We start from the raw sequence: 22,086 nt of genomic DNA on the forward strand, positions 1-22,086 counted from the left end.
CATTCCTGAAATAGTTGTTGATTTCAATATCTTCTTATATCACAGGTTCTTAAAATACGTGTATGTGCATGTGCACATACCCTGAATCCCTTTGGAAGTCTAAGGGTGAAACCTAAGGACTCCTCCTCAGAATATTTTAAATGCAGAAAAAATATATAGGATTATAAATAAACCAATTTAGTAAAATACAGTTATCAAAATATTTTTAAAATATAATACATATAACTTGTGTAACACTTTAAATAAGATATTCAGTGGCTCTATAACTACCATGATTTCACAGTTAGTGATGAATAAAAATATTTTTAAAAGAATGCAAAAACTGTAACAATATGAAAATATCTGTGGTTTCTATTGGAGGCAAAGTCACAGGTACTGCTATCAACATATTGGTTTGTCACCTATATTTAAAAGTGAGAGAAATGTTAAATTTCCGTTAAGAATTAGTAAAGATGTGATATTTGCCCATTTCAGTTCACAATCCCCCTGAATCCCATCCATGGACCTAGTTTAAAAACTAATGACATAGATGGTCTCTTAATTTCCTGCCCTCTCAATTCCTTGACCTCCTCTCCTTCAAATACCTTGTCCCTCACCTTACCTTTTACACCACGCCCATGGTCAATCCCTAGACTTTGAGCATTATCACTATTTGCAGCCTTCTGTAATCTTGATTTCAAGTATCCCATTCTTCTACCTTTCTAAAACTGTCCCTCTAATATGCCAACTCCAAGGGATAGTCCTTTTATCCCCATGAGGTCCTATAATCCATTGATCCTATCACCTTTTCACTGTCCTTTACCCACTTCATGTGATCACTTCCCTCACAACCCAGCTTCAATTCCACCTTCAATTCCCTTACCTCTTTCTCACTTCATGGAATCCAGCTGGCTAAACCCCAACCTTGATAAGATTCAACTTTGCTGGGCCTGCACCTTTGCAGCTGCATTTAGCCAGAGAAAAATACACCAAAATGCTGACTGGTCTCACTTTAGATTAATAATTTTAATTGTAACTGTAATGCTTCACAGAAATTATATAATTATCAAGTTCATTCAGTATCCCATTCTCCTGGATAACTATTTCATGTTTTCTCATCTCTACTTAATCCTCTAAAACCTTCATATTCCCCTCCAATAGACATTGCAAAACCTCCTACAAATTCCTACAATCACAAATACCCACCTACCTGCATCTTATGTCCATATAATCTATTTTTCCCTATTATTATGGATGAACTATCTATTCCCCTAGCTAAAGATAATTATTCTATTTGTGTGGAAAATTCTATCCTTTCTCACCTATCAAGAACTTCATTCCAGCACCCCTCACTCTACCTAATCATTCCCATCTTCAAACAAAACAAAACCTCCTGTGACCACACTTCTGCCTGCTACTGAAAATTTTTTTGCTTTTCCAGAAGTCCTTGAAATAACTGTCTACATACTCTTTTTCTCTCCTCCCACTCCATTTTAAACCTACTCCAATCATGTCATTGCCTCTTCTTCAAACTCTTCTTCACTGAAACAGCTTTTGTTAAGGTCACCAATAACCTCCTCAATGATAAATTCAATGCAATTTGCAGTGCTACTCTTATTTGGACTAATCAGCAGCATTTTCCTCTTGAAATATTTCCTTCTGGCTTCCAGAACATTTTCCTGATATTCCTTCAACTTTATTACTCTGTTCTCTGTTGTTTCTGCTACGTCTCTCTGACCTCCCTGACCTCCTGGAATGCCCAAGGGCTCAGTCCTTAGACCTCTTCTCTATTCTACCTGTGCTCCCTTCAAAGCAATTTCATATAATCTCTCGGCTTTAAATGGCATCTATATATTGATGACTCCCAAATTTATAACTTTCTAATTCATATCTCTCCCCTGAACTCCAGACTGACATCCAATATCCTATACAACATCTCACGTTTAACACCTCCAACTGAACTCATGATATACATCCCCCTATCTACTCCTCGAACAGCTTTTTCATCTCAGTTAATTCCAGAGTCTTTCTCATCTTAGTTGATGGCTGCTAGATTATGTTAGTTGCTCAGGCCTTGAAGTTGTAGTTATCATTGATTTTATTTTGTGTCCCCTAAAGCCTTTACATCTGGCTCCCAGTTTCCTTTCTGATCTCAACTTCCATTACTGTCCCTCCCTTTCTCTTGGCTACAGCCATGTGACCTCCATGCTGTTCCTCAAACACTCTCAGATCATATCTTTGTACTTGAAAATTTCTACCTGAAAATCTTATCCTTCAGATGCCAGCATTTCCTTCCTCCTTTCCCTTAGGGTCTTTGCTCAATACTTTTTCCTCCTTGGCATTTATCACTACCCAATATATTATAGTTTTTATTTATTTATTTATTTGTGTGTATACCCTACTAGAAAACAAGCTATATGATAATAGAGATTTTTATTTTTCACTATTGTAATCCTAGCACCTACAACAGTGCCCATTATATGGAAGGTACTTATAAGTATTAGTGAAATGAATGAATAATGAAAAGGGGAGAATGACAACTGTGGCAATGACTAAGTGAACAGAGTGAACAGAAAGTCTAATGGGATCATTGAGCTTTTCTAACTAGCTATGTGGTCTTTATAATATTCAGAGGGACTGAAGATAATCAGTTTCCATGAAATAAGGACAGAATAGGCCGGGCGCGGTGGCTCATGCCTGTAATCCCAGCACTTTGGGAGGCCGAGATGGGGGGATCACGAGGTCAGGAGATCGAGACCATCCTGGATAACACAGTGAAACCCCGTCTCTACTAAAAATACAAAAAATTAGCCGGGCATAATGGCGGGCGCCTGTAGTCCCAGCTACTCGGGAGGCTGAAGCAGGAGAATGGCGTGAACCCGGGAGGCGGAGCTTGCAGTGAGCCGCGATTGCACCACTGCACTCCAGCCTGGGCGACAGAGCCAGACTCCATCTCAAAAAAAAAAAAAAAGGAAGAAAATCCAAGAAAAAGAGAAAGAACTTTTGAAAATTAGAAATATGACTGCTGTAATTTTTTAATCAACTGAAGGAAAAGAAGACTAAATCGGGGAAACCTCATAGTACTTAGAACAAAAAAGAAAACAATGGAAAAAGAGAAAAAGATAAGAGAAGTAGAGAACCAATTCCAGAAAGAGAGTGCAGGGAGGAAGAAAAAATTAAGAAGATAAAATTATTAAGGAAATAATTTCTTTTAATTTCTCTAAGCTGAAGGAGGGTCTTTATTAAAAGCACCCATCAAATACCAAGCAGAAATTAGGAAAGAAAACCCATAGTTAGCCATGTTATAAATTCCTGAAACAGGAAGGATAAAAGGAACATGCTTTCACTGAGGGAAAATTTTTAACTAAAAAAATTTTTTAAAGAATAAAAGGACAAGAATCAGACTAGCAGCAGACTTATACCTGTGAATCAATGCTAACTTTTAAGACCTTGAAGTATTTTTCCTTTTTTAAAGCTATAAAACCATATAAATAAATTTTATGCCCTATATATTCCCTTTCCCAGTACTACCATCCATCATTCTTAAGGAAGATGATTTTTTGAACCCAGAATTTCACATTCAGCTAAATTATTAATCAAACATGAGGGCTGCATAAGGTCCCTTTCAAATAGACACAGACGCAGAAACTTTACTTCCCAGTCGCCAGTTCTGAGGTAATTATTTGAAGATATTCTCCAACAAAACCAGGATGTAAACTCAGAAAGAGAAAGATGTGGAACTAATTTAGGAAAGAAATCCCAAAATGAGAGATGTTATGGAAACTAACATCAAGAAATTAGCCCAAGAAATTAATTAAATTGCTCCATGAAAAATGCCTCCAAAGAAAAATGGAATGTATTTCAAGCAATAGATATAAGGACTAAGGAACTGGAAAACATTAAATCACTTGATAAAGAAATGATATGTTTTTTTCTCAATGAGAAAAAGTAAAAGTAAACAGAAACTCCAGAAAAAACAAAACCTGAGTAAGAAACCATGGTCCAAATACACAGCAAATTAAAATATGATATTATATGAAGCTGACAGACTATAATGTTAGGAATTTTGTCTTTTGAATGGTGCAAGAGTCCCAGCACTAAAACTATGGGTGAGGAGATAGGATTAGAAAACACTAATGATCCCTGCATTAACAACTATTTTATATAGAATGATTAAAAACAGAATTTATTATAAGTGGTGGCCTTTGAAAAGTAGAATTTTTTTAAAAACACTTGTTTACATATTCCATTTGATTAAAAATGTAACATCCATAGGAAGTGGAGGTTGCAGTGAGCCAAGATCACGCCACCGCACTCCAGCCTGGGTAAGAGTTAGTAAGACCCTGTCTCAAAAAAAAATAACATTATACAAAATAAGAATGAAGGTAACGTTTACTAAAACTGGGCTCACAAATTCCTTACAAACTGCCAAGGGAAAAAATAGTAACTTCAGTGGACAAACCTGGCAGATCACACCTTAATCAAATCATCAAACTTAGTTAACACGGACCACACAGTGTCAATAAGAGACAAAGTAAAATAGGTGTTAACAGAGGGAAAGAGAACAAGAGACAGAAAGTCTCAATAAGGATGAATAGGTGACATTTTGTCATCTCCTTCATTGTAGAAAAGGTCCCATTTTCAACTTTATTCTCACTTTTGAGTCATCAAACAGCATGTTGCACAATTTCATAAAGTCACCTGCATTAATGGCTCTGAAGTTACTTGTTTCCAGAATTGAATTCTTTTCTAAACTTCAGAGCTATATTTCTCAAATACCATTAGACATCTTTAATCTTTATTTATTCAGATTCCTCACATTTGCTGTATCAAAGGCATGCTCTTCAAATTCCTCTCCAATCCAGCTCTCCTCTGACATTCGTTCTGAACTCATAACATTCATATATACTTTCATCCAAAAGAGGTATCTCAGCCATCTTCAATTGCTTTCTCTCCTGTATCTCACAAGTTCAATTCTATTTCAATTTTTAAAAATATTATTAACTACCTACTATGTATTCTCTGTCTTACTATATGTCAGGAAAGAAAAAATTAATAGGATGCAAATATTTTAAATTTTGTCCCTAAATGTGGTTCAAATTCATTCTGTCTTCTTTATCCTCAATGCCATAGTCTTTGAATAGGCCCTTATTGTCTCCTACATGTTCTAAATTATCTTCGTATCTATAATCACTCTTCTCTCAAATCCCACAATGGAATTAGTTTTGTTTTGTTTTTTTTCTAAATCTTGAATTTGCTCATTTCATCACCCTGTTAAAACTAGCAATGGCATAATTAATGTTAATGCCAAATATAAATAACCTAGTCAATGACTAGGAATAGTATTTTTCTATGATAATGAATAGTGTGTCATTTTAACATATGAGAAGTTTTAGAACACATTTTGGATAATTTTATTCAAAAAGATAAATCTGTTTTATAGATAAAGTCCTAACACTGCTTATAGAGAAACTAGTAATGAGTGTACTCAATTTGTCTATTTACAGAAATTAAACCTAAATCTTATAAGCTAAGTAAATACTTTGGTTCATTTTACTTAACAGTGATAGAAAGTAGACAATTGGAGCACATTCCTATATACATCTACAGTGAAATGTTTTTCTCCATTGTGTAGTTCTTGATAGTCCTTTCAAATTTAAAACTTATTTAAACCCAACTCGAATTATAGTTATTTTATATTGAAACAGAAATAAGAATATGGGTATATTATAATAAAAAAGAAAAACAGTTTCTGAAAATATTCCTTGAGCATCAAAATGTTTGTACCCTTTTCACAGATACAGCTTTAATGGAACAGCTACATTAGCCTGAACAGGGTAAACACAGAAGAGAAAGCATGGAAATTTGCTTTGTTTTGCAATTATTACTATGTGCAACTTTGAACTGTGTATTTACCATTAGACTAGAATGGATTCAAATGCCCAGGATAAACCCTGTAGTCTTGAACCCATTTTCTTTTTTCTATTCTTTCTTAAAAATATATTTTTAGAAATAGGTGCCTCGCCATGCTGCCCAGGCTGGTCTTGATCTCCTAGCCTCAAGTAATCCTCCCATCATGGCCTCCTAAAACACTGGGATTAGAGACATGAGCCACCTCACCCAGCCTAGAACCCATTTTCTAACTAAAATAAGATTTATATCAATCTTCATATAAATGTATAAAAAATTATCTCATAGACACTAGTGTAAAAGATTTTACTTCGAGAACTTGTAACTTTAAGTAGGTCATAAGTAATTTTAAGATATGTTACCTACCAAAGAAAGATATTATAAAAAGAATGTCAGTGTTGTGGCTTCCTGCCATAATACACATATACATACAAACATACCCTAAAATTCTTCAAAAATGACTGAGTCTTGTTTATGCATAAAAGATATCTTATTTGAACAGAAAAACTCAAGTCTAAAGGGAAATCTGAAGTTTTGTTCATTCCTCTTCTAATAATAGAGTTTTAAAAGCTGCCCTTTGAAAAGTCAATACATTATTAAAAAGAAAATCAAAATCAAAGGCAGCAGAAATAGCAAAAAATTTTAAACTATTACCTTCCTACTTAAACTACCTATATATACATATTTTTAATCTGAGGAAAGACATTTACATTGCAAACTTATTTTCCCATCAGAAGTTTAAAATTATAGCATCTACTTACCAACCCAATACAGTTGCTTAAAGCCACTTTAGTTGTACTACGTTGATCTTGCAAATATCCTGTGTAATGACAGTTGTCTAAAAAATCATGTTTCCACTGGGGTCCATCTTTCCCCCAATATTCTACTGTAAAATGTTTGGACACAAAATCTGTGTTGAGAGTCAAGTTTAGATGAAAGTGCTTGCCATAGGCTGAAAGTTTAAAAAATAACTTAGATACTGCCTGCTGTGGATCAATAGGGTCCATACTCCGTCTTCTCCTTGAGTGTTTATCATTTTTCACAGTAAAGCTGAGAAATGCTCCATTTTGATCAACCCTTATTGGAATAGTTAGCTGGTAGTGTTCAAGATAAGTCAGGAATTCCTCTTTGTAATCACAAGGCAGAGAATCCAGAAAAAAAACACATGGAAGAAAAGAAAATTTAACAGAACAAAGAAGCAGCAATATAAACAACAACTATGTCAATTAAAACTATGAATCATTATATGTGAGGTATGTACAAAAAAAGTTATATTAAACAAAAATGAAAGAATAAAAGTTGAAAATCTGAAGATTAATTTGCAATTATTTTAATATTACTTGTGAAGGACTATTTTACTTTTTTAATTTTTAAAACATGCATCCTAAGAGCTAAATTCTACAAGAAATATGAAAATTTTACATTGAAATAAAAAATAATGAGAAGTACACATATGTAAAAGAAAAGAGTTTAGCTCAGAATCTGTTTTTGAAAGTTATCCAAAAAAGAATCTCTATAGCCTTGTAGAAATTATTTTTTAAGAAATCATCACATGGTGAAACCCCGCCTCTACTAAAAATACAAAAACTTATCCGGGCCTTGTGGCACAGGCCTGTAGTCCCAGCTACTCTGGATGCTGAGGCAGGAGAATCGCTTGAACCTGGGAGGCGGAGGTTGCAGTGAGCCGAGATTGCACCACTGCACTCCAGCCTGGGTGACAGAGCGAGACTCCATCTCAAAAACAAAAACAAAACCGAAAAAAAAAAACACAAAAAAACACGTCAATGGGAATGTAAAATGCTGTAACCACTTTGAAAAACAGTCTGACAATTCCTCAAAATTTTAAACATGGAGTTAATCATATGATCCAGCAATTCTACTCTCAGGTATATACACAATAGAAATGAAAACGCACATTCACATAAAAATTTAGATGTGAATGCTCTTACCAGCATTATTCATCATACTCAAAAAGGGGAATTAAACCAAATTTCCATCAATTGATGAATAGATAAACAAAATGTAGTATATCCACACAATGGAATATTATTTTACAATAAAAAAGAATGCAGTACTGATACATGCTATGACATGAATGAACCTTCAAAACAACTGTCTTCATAATCAAAGGTCATTATCTAACATTTAAAACATTATGCTAAGTAAAAGAGCAAGTCACAATGTGCCACATATCATTGAATTTATATGAAATATCCAGAATAGGCAAATCTCTACAGACAGAAGGTTAAGTTGCCTACAGCTGGAGGTGAAGGCTGGTTTGGAGGGAATTTGGGAGTGACCACTAAGAAGTATAGGCTTCTTTTTGGAGTGATGAAAATGTTCTAAAATTGATTATGTTGGTGATGACACTAGTGCCAAAAAATAAGATAAAATAAAATAGGTTATAGTGATGGTTGTACAATGCTGAAAATACTAAAAACCACTGAATTATATACCTTAAATGGGTGAATTCTATGGTATGTGTAGTAATATCTCAATAAAGCTATTTTAAAAACAGCTTGACTAAAATTTCAGAGAACTATTAGACATATTTTCCTCATTTAGATGTACTAAACATTTTCCATCTACCTTCTTAGCTGTACCTTCTTTCAGCTAGATTTACCATCTACCTTCTTAGCTGTACCTTCTTTCAGCTAGATTTACCACTAAGGTAAACCAAATGTCTGCTTATTTGCCTCAGTGTCTATACATGGAGTTTACACACTAATATAAACTCCCATAAAACCATAACCAAATGTAAATAAAAGACAGTGTTTATTTCACTTCTTATAAATAATTAGAGTTCATACTAAATGTCATGGCTTCATTGATTTACTTTGACAGCCACACTTTTTAACATGGACTTCTAGACATATACATCAATCTGTAATAGTCTTGAAAATCTGGTTCATCAGCACCAAAAAATTATCTATTACTATGTATTCATGGGAGGGAAATCCAAAAGGTATGCCTTTCAATAATTCTATAAGGACTGGACTGGTCCATGGAAAACAAAATGGCACTTACTCCTGGGCCTGCTTTGTTAAGATCATTTCTATGATATAAAGCTCAATTCTATAGATTAAAATTATAAAGATTAGAATGTGAAAAGTTGCACTTCTTACAGTTCTCATTCTTACACTCAGATTCTAGTCTTTAGATCAGAATTCTTAGGTTTGGAAAAGCATTTTTTCACAAAGCATCCATATTAAAAGGGTCCTGTATCATAATTTATCTGGTTTCTTCTTCCGCAGCATAAATGTTTGGATTCTCTTTGAACATGTCCTTGCCCATAAACTCTAGTAATGAACAAGCTTATTAAAGTTTAAGTTTCAGAAGAACAAGGCCTGGGGTCTATCATTTTCCAAGACCAGTCAACTCTAAAATCCACTGGATGTTAAATACTAGTAGGACAAGTTAAACGACGCATAGCCCTTAACATTTATGAAACTAATACCGAATTGACACAGTAGGCCTCTATTCCTATCACTACGCATCCCAAAAAAAAACTACCCACCCAAACTAAATATGCAGAATCTTTTCTTGTCCAATTTAATAGCAATATTTTGTGTCAGTTTCAAAAGCAAGAATCCTACCTTGAGAACTGTATGAAAGCCTGTGGTCACTATGAAATTCCGATGAAGCCATGATGAGGCTCAAAATCCAGGTCAACGTCTTCCACAAAATTTCCATAATTTAGAAAACTGGATGATTTTTTTGAGGGCTACCTATGTGCTAAAGAGTCAATACCATACCAAAACCGAAGCATAACAATTTAATTTCTTTAAAACTTCTTGTAAATTAGTTATTGGATGTTCCACTGTTTAAGAGCCACTTTTATCCAACATCCTGCACTTTCTTCTATATCTGGATTCATTTTCTCAATCCAAAATGAAAAAATAGTGATGGTAAAAGTTTTCATAAGCAAAGCATTAGGCTGATTAGTTACTAAAGTATGGCCATTTTTTAACCTAGAAAAAAAAAAATTTAAGTTAACTGAAAAATATCCAGAATGGAAAAATCCAAGTCCTATATAGTACTGAATCCTTGCCAAAAGACATAACTACAAAATAATATAGTTAAATTAGACCATTGTTATTCTTTATAGTCTAAATAAACATTCACAAGATTAGACACAGAATTAGAGACCTAAATGGTTATCAGCATAATGCCAGAGCTACTTAATAATCAAATAAGGAATCTAAAGAGAAATCATAATTCTTTTTTAAAAACTTTGAAGATAGCAATGATGGGCAATGAGTTAACTTCCTTTTGATAAAATAAAGTCGGCTGACTTCACTACCTCAGTTCATTATATGTAAGTGACAAACAATATGTAATCCCATTCCATAACATGCCTTTTAAACACACTCATATCCAGATATTGTTGTGTTGCTTTAAAAGGCACCTATCATTTTTTTTCTGACAAAGTAGACCTATAAATACAGTGACATTTAGCAGCCATCTGTGAATACTAAGACAGTATCAGAAGCTAAACTTCTAAAAAGTTGAACTATATGTACTATAACCCTTGACTTTACTTGGAAGTCTTATGTGACTTATAAGGCAACTCATGAGTCAATTTCAACTCTCTGGAATGTAACTTAAAAGAAATTTTTAAAACTTCACTTCAGGTATTACAACAGATTTCAAGTCCTATCTCATGTACTTTACATGCAAGTAACAACCTCACTCAGAGTGTCCATTCACACTTGATACAGAATAGTATATTTGGCTGCCTGGTTTCCCCGCATACAGCAGATCAGAAGAAGAAAATAACTAAGAGACTAAAAACTAGCCACAAACAGCCAAACTGTAACCAAAAAAAAAAAAAAAAAGGATAAAAAACGAAAATGTAGTTTTAGAACTCCAAAGTAATATAGTTTGGGGTAGCGGCAAATGGGTCTTACATAGTTTAACAGTTCCTATTGTATGTATAACTGTGTTATATAGTTCAATATCTGATATTCATAACACTATGCCTGAGTCCAAAATAAGAAGATAAATGCTTTTAATAAGTTACTGTTAGTAAGTTAGGAAAGTACACAAAAGATATTAGAAAGATTTTCATCCCAAATCCCTAATATATGAAATTTTCACATAATAAGTGCTTACTATATATTTGTTGGTTGAAAAAACGGATGAGTAAAAGAGTGAATAAATGAATAGTGGTTAAAATAAAATCACTTTAGGCATATAAAAAGTATTTGTAGTTAACTGTAAAATTAACTTACGCGAAACACTTTATTCCCTACGGTGCTAGAAATATTGGTATATACAACATATAAAACAACAACAGCCATTTAAATCCCTTACATCTGTCTCTACAAGTTATTAAACTGCTAAGCCTTGGAAAAGCTAATTCATTAATCAACAAATATTGTCCTACTATGTTAAAAAGATATGTTGTAACCACATCAGAATACAGAAAAGGATTAAGAGAAACAGAAAAGATTAAGATTCAATCCTTGCCCTTGGAGAGCTCATAATCTAAGTAACAAGGAAAAATGTAAGGCAGATTGACAAATGCCGTAATAAGGTTGTGCAAAGTTGTTGCAGGAGATCAGATGAGGGAGATGACTTCTGGGTCAGAGAAGAATGGATCAAGGAATGTTTATGGAAAAAGCAGCATTTCAGATAGATCCTGGAAGACGAACACAATTTTACAAGTCAAATTGCTGGAGGTAATCATTACAAATAGAAGAAATGCATTCCACAAAGTCTAGATAACCAGAAAAAAATGGGAAATAGTAAACAATATTAGTAATAATAGCAATAGCAAATTTTGTTCCTGTGCAAAAAAACTAACAGGTAATAACCAGAAAGGTAGTTTAAGATCAGACCAAAAATAAAAAACTTTAATATATATTGCTTCTTTTAATCTCCAAAACAATCTTGTGAAGTAAATATACGCTGCCCCTGTGGCAGAGTAGACTCTGATGAGCCCAATAATCTGGCTTCCTCATATCCATTCCCTTGTTCCCCTCATCTTAATTTGATTCTAACCAATAGAATACCTCAACACTGAGGGGATGTCACTTTCGTTACTACATACAAAAGATTCTGACTTCCATCTTGCTAGCCACATCTTTCCCTAATTGGTTTAGATGAAGCAAGCAAGCTGTCATTTGGTGAGGCCCACATTGAAGAAACTGAGAGCAGCCTCTGATATAACTAACAAGGAACTAAGGCCCTCAGTCCAGCAGCATGCAAGAAACTAAATCCTATTCAGTAATAGGTGAGCTTAGAAACAGGTTTTTCCCCACTCAAGCCTTCTGTAAAGACCCTAGTCCTTGCCAACACTTTGTGGCTCGTGAGATACCCTAAAGCTGAGGACATAACCCCTAGATTCCTGACCCAGAGAAACTGTGTGATAATAAATGTATATTGTTTGAACTCACTAAGTTTGTGGTAATTTGTTGCACAGCAATTGACAACTAATACAGCCACCAATTCACAAATAAAGAAGCTGAAGCTCACTGGTCAGACAGGTATAAAACAATAGAGCCCAGATTCACACAAGGCTGTCTGGTTCTAAAGTCTAAATTCTTTGCATTATATCACACTTCCAGTTTAAGGCACTCAAATTTAAACAGTCAATAGTAGTTAATAACAACCAATGTCAAAGATTTTTTTTTTTTTTTTGAGACTGAGTCTTGCTCTTGTCGCCCATGCTGGAGTGCAGTGGCACGATCTCAGCTCACTGCAACCTCCGCCTCCCGGGTTCAAGTGATTCTCCTGCCTCAGCCTCCTGAGTAGCTGGGATTACAGGTGCGTGCCACCATGCCCAGCTGATTTTTTTGTATTTTTTTTTTAGTAGAGATGGGGTTTTACCGTGTTAGCCAGAATGGTCTCGATCTCCTGACCTCCTGATCCGCCCGCCTCAGCCTCCCAAAGTGCTGGGATTCCAGGCGTAAGCCACTGCGCCCAGTCAATATATTTATAAGTGGTATTGGTTAGTTAATGTGAATAGTTTTTAACAACTTCACATACAGTCATTGTTTCTTCTTGAAATTACTTCTACACTAATTTAGGCAAGATAGCAGGTAAAAAATTTCTCAGGTAAAAATTTAGAGAGAGATTAAGTTATACCATTATTCAATAACAGCAATAAGAAGAATTCCATTATCTTGGTTTCCAACCTACTTATATACAGATTCCATACTCTAAACCTTCCCATGTAATATTAAAGTATAATTGTCACCTCTTGAACAACATTCATTCTCATTGTTTTAATTTTTTTAAATCACTGGAGTGTTTTGAGTAATAACATCTGACATTAAATTAGTCCCTCGGCCGGGCACGGTGGCTCACGCTTGTAATCCCAGCACTTTGGGAGGCCGAGGCGGGCGGATCACGAGGTCAGGAGATCGAGACCACGGTGAAACCCCGTCTCTACTAAAAATACAAAAAAATTAGCCGGGCGCGGTGGCGGGCGCCTGTAGTCCCAGCTACTCGGAGAGGCTGAGGCAGGAGAATGGCGTGAACCCGGGAGGCAGAGCTTGCAGTGAGCCGAGATTGCGCCACTGCACTCCAGCCTGGGTGACAGAGCGAGACTCCGTCTCAAAAAAAAAAAAAAAAAAAAAATTAGTCCCTCATATACTTTAGATTATAATCTTCCTTTAAAGAACATATACTTAACACATTTGAGTTAATTTTCTAGCAATGGAGATAGATTTGATTGAATCATTCATCCCTTCTTCTCCTATTTTTCTAGGTTTTGAAACTACTGAGAAACTTAGAATATAGTTGACTGGATTTAGGGAGCAACTATTTTTCCCTCTTGAGAAATGTCCTGCTCTTTTTGTAAACTGTTACAGTTTCATAACCTTCACTTTTACCTACTCTCCTGTAAATGCTCAAGTTAACTAAGCCAGTAGCACTGAGAAAAAAAAGTAATACCTATTTGGCCAGAAGTAGACTACTATATGATTTAAGGATTTGCAGTAAAAAAGGCATTGGTGCATAGTTGAAAAAGCAGGAGCTTTGAAGTTAAACAAACCAGTTATAGTCTGGTTCCAACACCAGTTATAATAGCTGGCAGTAAGTTTCTTTCTCCTTTATCACTCTCTTGCTCCCTCCCCACTTTTTTTTTCTTTTTTTTTTTTTTTTTTTTTTTTGGCCTCCAGTGCTCAGTGAAGAAACTTAACATTAAGTAAATGAGTCTAGATAGAATTCAACTAAAACTGGCCAGGCATGGTGGCTCATACCTGTAATCCCAGCACTTTGGGAGGCTGAGATGGGTGGATCACCTGAGGTCAGGAGTTTGAGACCAGCCTGGCCAACATTTCAAAACCTTGTCTCTACTAAAAATACAAAATTAGCCAGGCGTGGTGGTGCACACCTGTAATCCCAGCTACTCAGGGAGCTGAGGCAAGATAATCACCTGATCATGGGAGGTGGTGGCTGCAGTGAGCCAAGATCACGCCACTGCACTGCAGCCTGGGCGACACAGCCAGGTTCCGTCTCAAAAAAAAAAAAAACAAAAAAAAAAGGAATTTAACTAAAATCAACACAACTAACAAATCTAACTGCTCTTATTCACCTACACAATAAAAGTGAATGAGTTAACCCACTTTCTGACACCTGGTGGGGAGGTTAATCTGGACACCATAAATAGGTATAGGCTGTGACTTTTCCAGATACAGTTTCCAAAGTTCAGACTAACATTGAAATACCAAACAGTTGTCCAAAAATCACAATGCATTGACCTTTTAAATTGTATAGCAGAAACATCATTATGTTGTGGAAAGCACAAAGGCTTTGAGTCCTGGCCTGACCCCCAGTTACTTAACCTCTCTGCATCTGCTTTCTAATCTATAAAACCATGACACTGATGTCTATCTCACAAAGACTTGTTAAGAGATTAGATTACATATGATGTAAAGTGTCTCTGTACTTCACTTTAAGCTAAATAATATTAGCCCTCCTTCCTTATCTAACATCACTTTTCAAAGGCCTTCCTTCAAAAATAGTTCCTCTTTCCCTCAAAAATGTGAAATAAGTTAGGTATGATGATGGAGTCAATCAACTAGTTATATTGTCTTTTACAGCAAGGAGTAAAGAACTTTGGTCATGATAATGATACTTGTAACTACTTTAAATTTGAAAACAGAACCAAAACGTCCATTTCACTTTGATTTCACATATGCTTTTTCCCTAACACAAATGCACCAGGCAGTAAAGTTAAGGGATCATTTACCTGCTTCCATGGATCAAAGCTACACTACCTAAGAAGAAAAAAGATCAGACAACTTGCACTACAGTGATTTCCTCAGTAGTCTGCCCTGATTGGAGGGTATTACTTGTCTTTTTTCCTCTATCATCTTTACTTCCCACTCAAGTGATCTGAGAGTAGCCAAGGTAACAATTTCCTCTTGTGAACTATTATTATGAAGCTAAAGAACATGTATAACGTTCTTCTCAACTTCTTTCATCCATCTTAACTCTGGTTATTTATTTAAGGCTGATTTGGTCTCCATGGAAGAAACAACAATACCATGCTCCTTTCAGGTATTTAATTTTTATATACGAAAATTAACTTCTCCTTTCATTTTCCATTTATTCTCTCAACAAATATTTATTATCACCTACTGTATGCGAAGGGCACAATTAGGGCTCTAAGTAGAAAGGTTTCTAGATCATTTATAAAATTTGTGAGATTGGTTTCCAAGGAAAGGTGAAACTAAACACATAAATTACCCAAAACATATCTATCAAGAAAAGCAAATGAGCTAAAAGCAAAAATACAAACCATGATTTATAAAACTCAAGCCCTAAATTACATGTAGTCTCATACTTTTTTCCAGATAGCAAATAAATACACATTATCTGTATTATAAGTTTTTTCTCTTGAGGTTAGCTTGATAATCAACCATGATTTTTTGGCAGAAGCAAGAGAACTATTCACCTCTTCCCCTCTTTTTCTCCCCACTACCCCCAACACATATTCCAAATATGCTGTTAACTATCTCTTAATATGGTAACTCCCTTCATTCACTCACTAAAGTCACAAACTTGATAAGATTTGGCATAAAGACCCATCCTAGTTACTACTACTAGTGATTACTAAGGAAAGAAAGAGGAAGTACTAAGAGTAGACAAGAGTAGGAATTAATCTTACAGGTATTGGAACCAGACATAAGGAGTATTACAGTATTTTCAGTCTTGAGGCTAGAAGTTTTTCTTCTTGGGAATCACAAAAATATTAAGACCACTACACAGATTTCATTTGCAGCTGTGGCAAAATGAATGCATTTGATTTGCTTGAAATCAACGTATTTGCCTCTAAATGCTATTCTTCAAAAATTCAAAACACTAACGATCACATTTAAGCACGAAATTAACATAAACCAGACTGCAGCTACCACTTTGCTGCAACACAAGAAAACAATTATCTCCAAAATTAATTTTCTTAATTTCTTTCAACTACCCCAATTTTGTGTTACATTTCTTTTCCTGTCATGAATTCTGAAAACTGTCATTCCCACATCTAAACATTTCAGTCTAATCAACAGAAACTAAAAAAGAAAGAAAAAAACAGAAAATAAGTCCACGACACTTGAACATAAAAAGAATACGTTGAAAATCACACTCAAGTGTCTTTTTTAAAGTTCCAAGCAATGGTTCAGTTTCCCTTTTTCTCTCTGCTCTGCACACCCTCACCTCCCCCCGCCCCCACCATTCCACTTCGCCCAGACAGAGGGTAACAGTCTGAGCTGCCCTGGTTGAGTTGATCCTAAAGTTAACATTCAGCAGCCCATTTCCAGACAGCAGCGCTAAATCTATTTGGATAAAACGCGTGTGACCCAGACAGTTGGCATCTGGCCCAAACGCGTTGCACCGGCAGCTCAAATAAAAACAAGAGTAAGAAACTCACTCTCTTGTTCCCTCTCAGTGCGCTTTCTCAATATCTCGCTCACTTTTCCTCTAGTACAGGGAAAGAAAGCATCAAAGACAGGAATTGTAGCACATATTATCAGAAAGAGGCTTTCCAATACCCCATTCCTGCACTCTCGCTCTCCCTCCTCAATCCCTGAACTTTGGTCCCATACACCATATATACAGACATACCCCGATAAACAAGGCTCCGGAGGGTTATGAGTCCAGCACGTCCCAAGTGGCCAAAAGTAAATCAAAAACACACGCCATCTCTTTGATTAGCCTATTAAGAGCTTAACATGTCCTAGAGCATCGGGGCTACAGCTAGCACATTAATGCTACCCTCTGAGCCCAGGCATAAAATATGCACTTGTCTGAAGACTTAACGACACTGACATGAAACTACAAAATGCAGAAGACTTTTCTTTAAGAAAACTGTAAATCAATTTAAAACACACACATCATTATTACCTTCCAGATTACTATTTGGTGATCAGTTAAAAGATTACAATAATCATAATCAAGTCCACTTCACAAAACATGTATTGTATATTCATAAAATAAACGTATTTTTTGCATCATAAAATAATTGCAAGTCCCAGAATTCTACAACCCCCGACAAGTCTGGAGCTAAAAAGATAACTATTTGTAAAATGAGTTCAGTCAAGCTCACTCATTGCCATTAAAAAAAACAAAAAAAAACACACACACAGAAAAAAAGTTTTCTAAGCGTTATTCGGAAGACAAGCAAAGCACAAGTTGTTGGTTTTTAAAAAAAAAAAAAAAAAGCTTCATTGAATATTGTTAAGTCTTCCTTACCGTTTTCATCTTCAAATTCTGATAAAAAGTAAGTTTCAGACAATAGAGATTGCACTGGACGACTCACGTACTCCCTCTCCTCTCTAACTTTTTTGAATTTTTTTTTTTTTTTTTTTTGCCCCTCTTTACAAAGCCACACCAGCCAGTTATTCTGCAGCCAGAATAAAACCCTATGGTCTGGCTAACCCGGGCTTTAGAGAACTGACTTTCCGATTTGGCAGAGTAAGAGATGCCTTCAATACATCTAGGCTATCACTCTGAGATGCTGCCTTTGCAAACCCCCTTTCTCTCCCTCCCCACCCCCCAAAAAAGGAAAGGAAAAGAAAGAAAAGACGGGAAAAAAGACTTATTGGGGGTGGAAGTGGTGCCCTCTCTTCCTGGAAAGCTTAGTGCCTTTGCTATGCAAATAACATGTGCAGAGCATCAAAAGGTATCAGGAGAAAAGAAGACAAGAGGAGCAGGAAGGGCAGCAAAGTTTTGTTGAAGTAGCCCTAGATCTCACTACCGGCCCCCAGCCAACTTGAATTGCAGCAGGAGAAAATTTTGGCAGCTTTTCCTCGGAGGCAGAGCACACTGACGTCAGTCTGCAGATGTGCCTGGGCTGCGTCGGGTGCGCATGTGTCCTGGGTCGTCACGTGGAGGGGGAGGGGAGGTAGAGGTACAATCGGGGTAACCAACTACCAGCCATTCAGAAGGGCTTAGACAATGTCAACTTTTCCACACTGTGAATGAGAGAAATTCTGGCCTCTCTAACCTCTCTGTCCTATCTCACTCCGCCTCTTTTCCTCCTCCTCCTCTAAACTCTCTTAGAAATTCTAGCCTGGTTTGCTATTAGTTGTTTCTTGGAAAAATGAAGGGGGAGGGAGAAGGATGAATGACTTTAGATGGACTAATGTCACTGTTAAGATCTCTGGTGTCATTCTCCGTGTAATTTTATTTTTAAAATCCACACAATCAAAATGTTAAAACTTGCACGTAAACTGTGCCTCTGAGGAAACTTAAAGCTTAGATTCGTGGAGCAGGCACAAGACTCAGTAGCTACAAGTGTACAAAATGCCTGTGTTTTATACATACTTCAGCAAGTAAGGTTAGCACCAAAAGGGAAAGTAAACTAAAGTAAACTAATACCAGCACATTTTCCATCTGATTATCGACTTCAGGTTATGTGGAGCTTTAAAAGAAAAAAAAAAAAAAAAGTAGGGGAGGAGGGAGCGGGGGAAGGAAGAGAGAAGCTTGCATTATTTCCAGATGAGGGTGAGACTGGATGGTGTTTTAAAGTGCAACCGGGAAAAGCCACAAGTGGAGTGTATTTTTTTAAGTCGGTCCATTGAATGAAACTTCAATGACTGCCCAAATGAAAATAAATCCGAAGTAGGACCCCACCACCACCAAAAAAAAAAGCAAGGGAAAAAAACAGGAACCCTGCTGCGATCTCAAGATAAACAAACAAAACCTCAAAACTGGTTCTTCAACCTTCCCAAATCCCACCCACCCTCCCCCCTACACACCAGCTGCCAGTCCAGACTTTAAGGATAAAATACCGCTACAATGTAGCACTTTCACTTTCATTTGCTGAGAGAAAGCCACTGGGGAGAAAATGCCCAGTGTTTTCCATGTCCTAAGCAAGCAAGCAAAGTCTGGCACATACATCGGAAACAGGAAAAAATGTGAAAATAGCTCAGGACAAATGTTGCCTTTCAACAGTGTAATCTGCTGCATCATTTATCTGTCTCTACCATTGAGTGTAGAATAGGGAGCTGTTTAAGAGTTTCCGAGGTTGGGGGCAGGGGAAAATTGACGCCTTGAAATTCCAGCCCTTAGTTAATGCCAAGTCGATTTCCGATGGCGAGAACCAGAAAGGAGAACTGGACCGGAGGGAAGGGGGTAGAAAGGATGATCTTTGTGAATACCAGCTCTTAAATTTCAAGCTTCTGCTAACATTATTGCCCATTTGATTTTTTTTTTCTTCCTACGCCGGAGGTAGTAGGTGTAATTCTTCTGGTGAATCTATGAATAGTTGGCTAAAAGGAGGCATGAATCAGACTGAGAACGTCCAAGAATACAGTTATTTCACTTCTTCAAGAGTTGAAAGTGGAAAGCATCTGTCGACAGAGTCAATAGTCCTCATCCTGACCTTAATCAGTAGTATTTGGCTAAATGCCATTTAAAATGTAGAAATCTGTTCAATAATGGGCACTGAGTTTTCAATAAAGATGATTCATATGTATGTATGTATGTATATGTGTGTATTTGCATGTGTATATATATGTGTGTGTACATATATGTGAAATACATGAGGTAGCAAAATATAGCAATAATTGTAAACACCAAAAATAAGAAAAGTAGGCATCAAATGACTATTTAAATAGTGTTGAACCTTAACCTTCCTTAATTTTTCAAGTACTGGCAGTAAATAGGGCCAGCCAGCACACACAAAAAAAATAAAGGTATGAGCAGTAAACATCTATATAAGCTCTCTGAAAAGGTTTTACCCTCAACTAAGATAAACTGTCCTACAAAGTAGCAGCTTGTAGAGGAGCTTACTTAGTGGGAGTGGACTTTGGCTAATTACTTATTCAAAGAGTGCCATCCTGTGTCTAAACAGAGTAATGAAATTTTTCCAACAGATTCTGTCTGAACAGATTGGGTCAAGAATGCTGTGAATAATTGGTGAAAATTGATTAGGGTGGGAAATGGCGAACTGTCAATTTAACTTTATATATGTGTATATATATATGTGTTTGTGTAAATATTTTAACTGCATTGCAGAAAATTTCAAACATATACAAAAGTAAAAAAAAACAGTATAATGAACACTCATGTAGCCATCATCCAGTTTCAAGTGCCCAAGTGTGACCAACTTTGTTTCATCTATCATTTCATCAGGTATCATTTCATTTCATTCATTATTTCCCTGTATTTCTAAAATAAAAGTACTAAAAAATAAATACACACCACTATTATTCTTAAAACATAACTCATGTCATCAAATATTGTCTTCAGATTTCCCAATTGCAAAAAGGGCTTTAAAAAATGCCTCTTTTTATTAGAATCAAGATCCATACATTGCAATGGCTCGATTTTTAAATAAACTTTTAATTGAAAATATTCATGCAGAAAAATGCATAAATAATTACATAGTTTGATGACAAGTGTCCAGTCTAATGAATTTTCACAAGTCAATTGGCCCATGTAACCGCCATTCTCTTAAGTCTCTTTTTAAAATTTTTATTATCTATCTACTTATTTAAATTGGCTAATAAAAAATATATATTTTAGCTGGAACTACAGGCATGAACCACCATCCCCAGCTAAGTTTTTATTTTTGCAGATAGGGTCTCCCTGTTGCCCAGGCTGGTCATGAACTCAGCCTCAAGTGATCCTCCCACCTTGACCTCCCAAAGTGGTGGATTTTAAGCATCAGCCACTGTACCCAGCCACTAAATCTATTAAATCTTGTTTCCCCTTCATTTCTTCTATTTCTTGCAATATAAATCCTATATAAATATCTTGCCTTTTTTTTTTTTTTTTTTTTTTTTTGAGACGGAGTCTCGCTCTGTAGCCCAGGCTGGAATGCAGTGGCGTGAGCTCGGCTCACTGCAAGCTCCGCCTCCTGGGTTCACGCCATTCTCCTGCCTCAGCCTCCCAAGTAGCTGGGACTACAGGCGCCCGCCATCACGCATGGCTAATTTTTTGTATTTTTAGTAGAGACCGGGTTTCACAGTGTTAGCCAGGATAGTCTCAATCTCCTGACCTCGTGATCCGCCTGTCTCCGCCTCCCAAAGTGCTGGGATTACAGGCATATCTTGCCATTTTTAATACTGTATTTAGCACTTGTTACCATGGAAATGTATGTACTATACCCATCCATTTTTTTCTTCATAAACTAAACACTGAATTTTATTTGCAGTAAAAATTCTTCAAAATTATTACAGAGACAAATTTTTTCTCTTTCAAAGCTTTTCCCTCCAGCTTTTCTTTTCCTTCTTCATTTAATTAAGAAATGAAGATTATGGGCAGAATAGAGTTGACAGGAAACTCCTTAGTCACATCTTAAAAAAAAAAAAAAGCTAGCAGTCTTTAGAAAACTAATATACTTAAGTGAACCCCATTCAGGAAACCAAAGGTGAAATAAATGGAAATTGGGGAGGGGAAGAAATTTGTTTATATGTATATATTTCAAAAACCAAAAAATAGAAGCTATATTAGTCAGGGTTATCATCTAGAGGGACAGAACTAATAGGATAGCTGTATATACGAAGGGGAGTTTATTAAGGAGTATTGACTCACACGATCATAAGGTGAAATTCCACAATAGGCCATCTGCAAGCTGAGAAGCAAGGAAGCCAGTCCAAGTCCCAAAACCTCAAAAGTAGAGAAGCCAACAGTGCAGCCTTCAGCCTTTGACCAAAGGTCTAAGGGCCCCTGGCAAACTACTGGTGTAAGTCCAAGAGTCCAAAAGCTGAAGAATTTGGAGTCTGATGTTTGAGGGCAGGA

At 36.1% G+C, this 22,086-nt stretch overlaps 2 protein-coding genes across 2 annotated transcripts in view; both read right to left on the reverse strand.

Moving 5' to 3' along the window:
- The window catches only part of ADAMTS6 (ADAM metallopeptidase with thrombospondin type 1 motif 6), a 333,888-nt gene extending 324,302 nt beyond the window's left edge, over positions 1-9,586 (reverse strand). Inside the window, exons 1-2 of the mRNA XM_058433874.1 lie at positions 9,486-9,586; positions 6,651-7,015 (exon numbers count right to left, since the gene is read on the reverse strand). Of these exons, the coding sequence (XP_058289857.1) occupies positions 6,651-7,015; positions 9,486-9,582 (462 nt within the window). The 5' untranslated portion in view covers positions 9,583-9,586. The remainder of the gene's footprint in view (positions 1-6,650; positions 7,016-9,485) is intronic.
- Positions 9,587-9,799: 213 nt separating this feature from the next.
- The window catches only part of CENPK (centromere protein K), a 94,943-nt gene continuing 82,656 nt past the window's right edge, over positions 9,800-22,086 (reverse strand). Inside the window, exon 12 of the transcript XR_009211754.1 lies at positions 9,800-9,860. The gene's annotated coding sequence lies outside the window, so the exon portion shown is untranslated. The remainder of the gene's footprint in view (positions 9,861-22,086) is intronic.

The sequence above is a fragment of the Hylobates moloch genome, unplaced genomic scaffold (assembly GCF_009828535.3).
Source record: "Hylobates moloch isolate HMO894 unplaced genomic scaffold, HMol_V3 SCAFFOLD_23, whole genome shotgun sequence".
In the NCBI taxonomy this organism is placed as follows: domain Eukaryota; kingdom Metazoa; phylum Chordata; class Mammalia; order Primates; family Hylobatidae; genus Hylobates; species Hylobates moloch.